This window comes from Scyliorhinus canicula, chromosome 5 (assembly GCF_902713615.1).
Source record: "Scyliorhinus canicula chromosome 5, sScyCan1.1, whole genome shotgun sequence".
Lineage (NCBI taxonomy): Eukaryota > Metazoa > Chordata > Chondrichthyes > Carcharhiniformes > Scyliorhinidae > Scyliorhinus > Scyliorhinus canicula.
Genome location: NC_052150.1, coordinates 227,541,286 through 227,550,684, shown reverse-complemented (window position 1 = coordinate 227,550,684; position 9,399 = coordinate 227,541,286). Strand labels below are relative to the sequence as shown.

The 9,399-nt window shown below is 46.4% G+C and overlaps 1 protein-coding gene across 1 annotated transcript; it reads right to left on the bottom strand.

Annotated features, from left to right (window-relative positions):
• Positions 1-880: 880 nt before the first annotated feature.
• scrt1a (scratch family zinc finger 1a) lies at positions 881-5,607 on the bottom strand. Its single transcript, XM_038798676.1, has 2 exons — positions 4,746-5,607; positions 881-3,315 (listed from the first exon to the last, which is right to left on the bottom strand). The coding sequence occupies exons 1-2, from the start codon at positions 4,897-4,899 to the stop codon at positions 2,588-2,590; spliced, it is 882 nt and encodes a 293-aa protein (XP_038654604.1). The 5' UTR covers positions 4,900-5,607; the 3' UTR covers positions 881-2,587.
• Between the last annotated feature and the right edge of the window lie 3,792 nt (positions 5,608-9,399).

Here is a 9,399-nt window from a genome sequence, read left to right as displayed (position 1 = left end):
CTCCCCTCTCCCTCCCCTCCTCCTCCCTCTCCCCCCCCCCTCTCCCTCTCTCCCCCCCCCCCTCCCTCTCTCCCTCTCCCTCCCCTCTCACTGTATAGAACAAGAGAAAGTCAAATCGATTCAGACTTTGGGCAATAATCGAATGTTGCTGCAGATCCTAACTTCACTGCTCTGCACTCGAACCACTGGGCTGTGAGGTGAAGGGTCACAACAACCAGTGATTGGAGTATTATCCTATCTTTGTCCTGGACCTTTAACTGTTCCTATTAAAAAAAAACAGCTGGAAAATAGGGATTGCAGCGAAGCCTTTTTAAAATGGGGGAAGTGACAGTGGGACAATGGATGAGAGATCTGATCTGGCTTCACCCATCACTGAATCCACAATCACATTGTTTTAAGATCAAAGTCTGGATTTGCGGGTCCTGAAACTGATTATTCCGATTGGTCCCTGGCATCTTCAGGGGCAAAAGGCAAGGGTTGCACATCGATTGTTGAGTAGATTGTGTCGGGAGGGGAGGTGTTGGGGTGGAGATGGGAGGATTGGAGGGTGGGGGGAGATGTGATGTACACAGATGTCTGACTATTGTAACAGGAACAGCGCCCGGGGGGGGGGGGGGGGGGCAAAGAACCGGCGGATAATTGTGAGACCCGGAAAGGTGTCACGTCCTGGCAATTGTTAACACATTCTGACTACGTGACCAGACTACCTATTCGCCAATTGCCATCAAATGGTTTTGAAGAGGAAAAAAAAAACCCACTACCTGTTACAATATCAACCTGTTACTCTCCAGCAGCCTGGGGGCAAGAACTTTAGCTTCTAATCATTGCCACCAATATTGAATACATCTACAATTGGAAAAATAACAAGGCATACATCATATATTAAGAATTGCCTTTATTAATTCTTATTATTCACTTAAATTATGAAGTACGCCATGATGTCTGATATCATTGTGCTTACAACCTTCATCTCTGATACTGGCTTAAAAATTCCCGTGAAAATGTCCCCCAGAAACTGGGAGGGTTAAACACTTTTTACAATTTGTAAAAATCCTGTTTTTTCTTTTTTTGTTAAGTGGCAAATGTTATTTACAAGACTCGGCACGACATACAGTTGACCTGTGTTGGTGTGTTCCTTCAATGGATAATTCTCAGTGATAATTACGATTCCTGCTACCTGAATCTAGGGATCGGATATTTAGTGCTACCGGGTGTAAACCTAAAAATGGAATAAGACAGAGTAAGACTGCGATGGGGGTGCGTTGGAAGTGATTTTACTCTGCATCTTGTTCATTTAGCAAAAGTCTTTGAGTGGCTGGGAGCTGTTCAATCAGCACCTCGAAAGCCATCCTCTAATACTACAATGGAACGATGGCAGGCAATGTTAACATGGAAGATTCATTTTGTCTTAACTCCTATAAGACTACATTGGAAAGTTCCCTGATATTAATCATTTATTATTATCCTAAATAACTGTCTTACTATTCAGAATACTGGAGTAAAATGTACCTGATTTTGCTGCTTATCCAAATACTATTTTTTTTCTCTTAAAAATACCATGCATCAAATAATTATTGCTCTATAGCATAGTCCAGGCTCCTACGTGAAATATTGCCCTCAAAACTGACTACATTATTTAATTCTTATGTTTTCTTTTCATCTTCTTGCAAAAAATTCAAAATATAGTTATCTTACAATTGGCATAGATTGAATACTGTAACATGCATACAATGCAAAGAGTTCGACAGAAATAATCGAACCATAGTTTGTTTCAGTTTCTCCCTCTGAAAGTGGCAAGCGCTTTGGCATGTCAGTAACAGATTGGCAACCTGTTAAATACTGAACCGATTCTGATTCAATAATTAATGGATTCGACAAATAAACCAAGAAAGAAAGAAACAAAGCGCAACTCAAGGATTCAGAACAAAAACTTCAACTTGTGTTTCAAGTCAGTAATAGTGTGGCGGAGGGTAGGCGTGTGTGTGTGTGTGGGGTGGGGGGGGGGGGGGGGGGGTTTGTGTGTGTTTGTGTGGTGGTGGGAGGGGGAGGGGTGTCAGTATAGAAAAGGTCAAACAAATTGTCATTGAATAAATACATGAAATAACTCATAACTAAATAAACCATTTTGTTACCGGTAATGTCACCTCAAAATCGAGGGGGGAGGGGCCTATTTCTGGTCATTGGCAAAAGTACATTACTGCCCTCCGATTTTTTTTTTTAGAAAAAAGGTTTGACCTCTTGGTAGTTACAAACACCTTGACTGCCCTCGCTGAATTTCAGCGAGTGATTTGGCAAGGATCGAGTGTTCTCTATAGCTTGAGCTAGGAAGTTGCTCTGTGCACAGTCCATTCGAAGATCGCAAAGCCAGCTATTATTTGTCTTCAATTCTTTCTTATAGAAAATATTTTTTTAATGTGCTCTAACGCGAAGCAATTTTCTCCCCCTCTGGCATTTCGTGTTCCCCTCAGGGTCCCTTTATGTTCGAGGAGTTTGGGGTGATCGGTGGGGGAGGGGTGGAGGGGTGCCAGGGGCGGGGGGGGGGGGGGGGGGGTTGTTGTTGGGGGAGGGACAAGGGGAGAGGTGAAGATCAAGCTTCAACTGCGTTCAGTACTGGGACAGCGCCTTTAAAACAGGCGGATTCATAATGCTTGTTCAGATAGGATTTCAAAGCAAAGGTCTTGTTGCACCGTTTGCATTTGAAGTGTTTGAAAGCTGAATGAGTTTGCATGTGGGCTCTGAGGTTGGAGCGGTCAGCGAACGCTTTCCCACAGTGAGCACACCCGAATGGCTTCTCCCCGGTGTGAGACCGCATGTGACCTTGGAGGAGCCAGGGTCTGCTGAAGGCTTTGCCGCAGATATCACACTTGTGCTTGAGGTCGTGGGTCAGGAGGTGCATGGCCATGGCTGGCATGGATACATAGACCTTGGCACAGGTCGGACACTTTTTGGCCATCTTACTGTCCAGGCTTCGGTGGGTCTGCTTGTGCCGGCTCAGGTTGGACGAGGTGGCGTAGGTCTTGCCGCACTCGTTGCATGTGTGACGCTGGATTGTGTTCCTGGGGCCGGCAATGGCTTTCCTCCTGGAGCGGCCGTCAGTGATGAAGAAAGCATCCACGGTGTAGCCTTCGCTCACTGCCGCGTCCCCGTTGATGTAGCCGGTTGTAATCCCCGATTGTGGGCTGTCTGGTGGCTCCGAGTCCGGGACTCCGTACTCACCGTGAACCGCTGCATAGATAGGCTCGGGCGATGACAGTTTAATCGCATTCTGGGGGTCTCCATCATACACGGAAGGCGTGATATAGTCACTGATGTATCCTGACGATTAAAAATAGAGAGAGATGGAGATCTTTGTTCACTTAGAGGTCACGGCAGGAATCATCATGCCCTTAAATACAGCCTCCTTTTTTTTTGCAGTTTCTGCTATTTATATACCGCAACAAGCAAACTGCAGTTTGCAATTTATTTTTAGTAACATTACAACTGGGGACAAAAGCTAAGGCCCATGCGCTATAAATGTAACCCGCCTCACCAAATGACTTCACAGTAAACCAGCCAATAACATGCACATTGCAATTAGCTCCGAGTTGCAGTTTCTGTGTGTGTAAGTAAATATATATAATAATTGCATTCAATTCAATTTGAGCACACGCTCGCACACACACACAATAAGAGCCATCACAGTGCCTATGGCGCGAGATTGGCCAGTTAGTCGGAACAGGGCCGCATTCCAGTGAAGGAACTCGATCCCAGAGCGATCAACAAGCTGTTCAGTCTCGCTGCCTTTGTAACACCGTCAGATGTGAAATCCAATTTAGACGCAACATTGGGTCAGCGAGATAGACTGCACGGTGCCTGCGATGGCAGGCCCTGCCAATGAAGTCCCATTGTGTCCTTAAACAAACATTGCAACGCCAAGGGGCAGCGTGGCCCATGGCTCTCTGTGCCGCGTTTGTGGCACTAAATAAAGCTACTTGACCATCGCAGAAATGAGAGATTATATTGTGAAATGAACTCAAAACATACACATCAACAAACGCGCACAGAGATCCTTTGTTAACAGCTAGAGCCGGAGTCAAAGCTAAGGGACAAGTGTAAGTCAGGGCTTCAAATCGATTTTTGTTTGAATTTAATTTGTCTGAAGATGCAACAAGCATGGTTGTACTGTTATTAATAATATATTGCACAAAGGTTGGTTCCTGGCAGTTGGAGCAAGGAACGGCGCACCGAGGTAGACCATTGCTTGCGCTCATAGATGTACTGCAGTCTTTTCCAACTTTCTCTCCTCTGCCTCTAGGTGCAGCCAGTTGCTACACGCGAGGTTGTCACCTCTTTCCATTTACAAGACGAACACAGCATCTTCTCCCCCTCTCTCTTTTAAACTCCCCCGTTATAAAACTGGAAAGCAAGCGGTATCGAAAGATTTGACAAAAGTACAGATTGAAATCAGAGAACCCCCCTCTCTTTTTTAGATTAAAAGCGAGCGTGAACCCCATCAGGGAACAATGCAATCAATGAAAACATCATTCTTGGATAAATACCTCAAAATATTACACGCAATGCGTAAAATGCTTACAGAGGCTTATTTTTGCACACATCCCTGATGCAGTTGTTCCAACCAGGAGATCCCCCCCCCCCCCCCCCTTATGTCTGGTGTTAATTTTTGCAAACCCTGTGCGGAGAATGGAGAGGCTGACAGACGCTGGTGCGGGGGCACAGCAACAGATCAAAGGACGGGAAGCATTTACCTTTTTCGTGCAAGCGGGCAGTTAGGCTTCCAACGTTAGTGGTGGCGCGTCTTCCATAATCATTATCGTAGTCCGAGGTCGGCGATGGGATGCTGGTTGTAGGAGATGGGAAATCATCAAGCTTGACTTTCTTGACAAGGAAGGAGCGGGGCATGGTTTCCTTCTGCAGATCCGAGTGGGGCAGAGAGCAGGGTGTACTTTCAGCACTGGAGAGCTCCAAGTGATTCCGTATGCTTGCTTCGTTGTTGGGGGTGCGGGGGTGTGGGGGGTGGGTGAGGGAGGGAGGGGGGGGGGGTGGAGGAAAGAGTCCCGGGTTGTAGTTTCAGAATTGGAGAGCTCCCAGAAGCTGGGATCGGAGAGCCTCGGCTTTGGTTTCAGCACCGCGGACAGCACCCAGCGGCTCCTTACACTGGGCAGTCCCGCGTTGTAGTTTCAGCACCGTGGACAGTTCCCAGCGGCTCCTGGCACTGGGGCAGTCCCGCTTTGCAGTTTCAGCACCGTGGACAGCTCCCAGCGGCTCCTCACACTGGGGCAGTCCCGGCTTGCAGTTTCAGCACCGTGGAGAGCTCTCCGCGGCTCTCTGCTCCACTCCTCCCTGAGGCTGGCTGAAGGATGAGAATGAATTCTACAGGCTGTGAAGTCAGCAGCTGTAGGTTTTATACAGTCGCGATCAGGTGGTAAATGGAAATGCTTAATTCAGTCCATCAAAAATTCTCTGGGGATCCACATTACGCCAGACGAATTCAATTTTTCGTTTGCTGTCGCCGCACTCTCCATTTCTCCTCCCTCCATTTTTTCCCCAAGACTTCCCAGATGTTGAATGGGAATGGTTGCATCACACAGTTCAAAAAAGGTTTGATTCCCTGGACTGTGTTGATCGTATTCTGGATGCGGTCTCAATGTCCCATAGCATTTCAGTGTCAGTCTTTGATGCTGCCTCTTCAGACTGGAGTTATAACTTCCCTCCATGAATTGAGTAAATAGTCCAACCTAACAACTCACTCAGTGCAGAAGTGAGGGAGTGCTGCAGTGCCAGAAACGCCGCCTGTCAGACCAAATGCTAAATTGGAACTTTCATTTGCCTGCCCAGTTAAGATCCCATGGTGTTAGATGAATAAGAGCAGGGAATTCTCTTGGTGTTTTGGTTTATAGTCACATCTCAACTAAAAGAGAAAATCTGTGCATTCGAATTTCTGGTTGCTAATTTTGACAGTCTTCTTCCTAGGCACTACATAGATTACATAGAATTTACAGTGCAGAAGGAGGCCATTCGGCCCATCTGCACCGGCTCCCGGAAAGAGCAACCTACCCAAGGTTAACACCTCCACCCTATCCCCATAACCCAGCAACCCCACCCAACACTAAGGGCAATTTTGGACACTAAGGGGAATTTATCATGGCCAATCCACCTAACCTGCACATCTTTGAACTGTGGGAGGAAACCAGAGCACCCGGAGGAAACCCACGCACACACGGGGAGGATGTGCAGACTCCGCACAGACAGTGACCCAAGCCGGAATCGAACCTGGGACCCTGGAGCTGTGAAGCGATTGTGCTATCCACAATGCTACCATGCTGCCCACCTAGGCATATAGGACATGACGTGCTTCCAGTCCAGTGTGATGGGTTCTGAGATCTGTGGTCTGCAGACTATTCCACACATGGGGCAAGTGGCATTTGAAGGGTTGAGTAGGTGGGTTGTTTGGAGGTTTGTCCCCTCTCCCCAATTACTCGACTCCACCTCTGCACCTTCCTGACAAAGTCTCTCGATGTGTTCACTGCCTCTCCGAATGAACTTTCTCCATCTTGACCAGTCACAAGACAGGGTCTTTCTTTACAATCATAGAAATTCATACAATCATAGAATTTACAGTGCAGAAGGAGGCCATCAGGCCCATCGAGTCTGCACCGGCTCTTACAAAGAGCCCATGTATCTACCCTATCCCCGTAACCCAATAAACCCTGTCTTAAAAATTTTTGGACACTAAAGGCAATTTAGCATGGCCAATCCACCTAACCTGCACATCTTTGGACTGTGGGAGGAAACTGGAGCTTCTGGAGGAAATCCACGCAGACATGGGGAGAACGTGCAGACTCCGCACAGACAATGACCCAAGCCGGTACCGTGTTGCCCACTATGCTTTCATGTCAGTGGGAATGTTTGATCCCTTTGGGGATACTTTGAGGATATCCCGAATGTGTTTCCACTGTCCTCCTTGGAGTCTCCTGCTGTGACTGAGTTTAGAGTAGAGCAATTGTTTTGGACCCTGGATGACATGTCCTGTCCTGCGGAGCTGATTTTGCATGATTAACACCATGATGCTGGGAAAATTGATGTTGGCGTGGGCGCCGCTGCTGGACTGTGTTTCTAGGAGGATTTTGTTTAGAGGATTTTGTGAAGGCACCACAGGTGGTGATACTTCTCCAGTACTTTGAGGTGCCTGGTGTAGATCGCCCAGGTCTCTGAAGCATATAAGACCATGGAGACCACTGTTGCCTGGTAAACCATGACCTTAGTCTTGGATTTGAGATCCTGGTCCTCAAATACTCCTTTCCTTGTTGACTAAAGGTTGGAAGCAATGATGGATATCGTCATCCAAGACTGCCTTCATCGAGAGGAGAATATCAAGATGCAGAAACCCACAGAATTGTAAAAGTATAGGAGGCCATGCAGCCCATCATGTCTGAACAATTGACTTAGTGCCATTCCCCTGCCTTCCCTCCCCATAGTAAGAAGTCTCACAACAGCAGGTGAAAGTCCAACAGGTTTGTTTCAAATCATTAGCTTTCAGAGCACTGCTCCTTCAGTGCTCCAAAAGCTATTGATTTGAAACAAACCTGTTGGGCTTTCACCTGGTGTTGTAAGACTTCTTACTGTGCTCACCCCAGTCCAACGCCGGCATCTCCACATCATTCTCTCCCCATAACCTTGCACATTCTTCCTTTTCAGATAACTCACTTTTGAATATCTCAATAAATCCTGGTCCACCACACTCTTAGGCACTGCATTCCAGATCACAGCCACTCACCGCCCAGATAGCTCTTCCTCATTGTTGAATTTGCTTATTTTACTAATCACTTAAAACATCTGTGTCCTCTTGTTCTCGAAAGCAAAATACTGTACACACCCCTGTCAGCATCAATGGGGGCGAGGTGGAGATGGTTAGCAGTTTCACATTCCGAGGGGTGCACATCACCAAAAATCTGTCCTGGTCCACTCACGTCGACGCTATCACCAAGAAAGCACAACAGCGCCTATACTTCCTCAGGAAACTAAGGAAATTTGGCATGTCCACATTAATCCTTACCAATTTTTACAGATGCACTATAGAAAGCATCTTATCGGGCTGCATCACAGCCTGGTATGGCAAACTGCTCGGCCCAGGACCGCAAGGAACTTCAGAGAGTCGTGAACACTGCCCAGTCCATCACACGAACCAGCCTCCCATCCATGGACTCCATCTACACCTCCCGCTGCCGGGGGAAAGCGGGCAGCATAATCAAGGATCCCTCCCACCCGGCTTACTCACTTTTCCAACTTCTTCCATCGGGCAGGAGATTCAGAAGTCTGAGAACACGCACGAACAGACTCAAAAACAGCTTCTTCCCCACTGTCACCAGACTCCTAAATGACCCTCTTATTGACTGACTTCATTAACACTACACCCTGTATGCTTCAACCGATGCCAATGTTTATGTAGTTACATTGTATATCTTGTGTATGTATTATGTATTCTCATGTATTTTCTTGAATTTTGTTTAATTCTCTTTTCTTCCATGTACTGAATGATCTGTTGAGCTGCTTGCAGAAAAATACTTTTCACTGTACCTCGGTACACGTGACAATAAACAAATCCAATCCAATCCTTTCAACAATGGGAATAGTTTCTCTCTGTCTATTCGGCCCACACTCCTCATATTTTGAACACCTCCATCAAATCTTCTCTCAATCGCCTCTTCGCCAATGAGAACACCCCCAACTTCTCTAATCGCTGGAACTATTCTCATGAATATTTTCTCTGCTCTTTTCAATGCTTTCACATCGTCTCTAAAATTTGATGCCGATAACTAGATATAATACTACAGCTGATGCCAATGTCTTATATAAGTTCCTTGCTCCTCTCCTTTATTCCCCTATTAATAAAGTTGCATGCTTTATTAACTGTGCTCTCAACCTGTCCTATCACTCTCAGTGGCTTATGCACATAAACACCCAGGTTCCTCTATTCCTGAACCTCTTTTACAGTTGTACCCTTTATTTTATATTGTCTATACATGTTTTTCCTACCCAAATCACCTCACACTTTTCCATATTGAACTTCATCTGCCACCTGTCTGCCCATTCTACCACTTGTCCATATTCTTTTCACGTTCTACACCATCCTCACAGTTCACAATGCTTTCAAGTTTTGTATCATCCACAATATTGAAATAGTGCCATCCACATCAAGGTCCACATCGTAAAATGGTCCACATTTTCCAGGATCTCACTGTTGGCCTTAGTTGATGGAGTGAGGTGTTTTGCAGTGGGGGCTGATTGGAAGAGGCCATTACCTCTCCGGGTGTTTAATGAAAAATGCATTTTTTCATTTGCTTCAGAAAAGGGAGTTGACATTGTCATGGAGCTCAGTTTCTTAGTGTGCACACACACAAG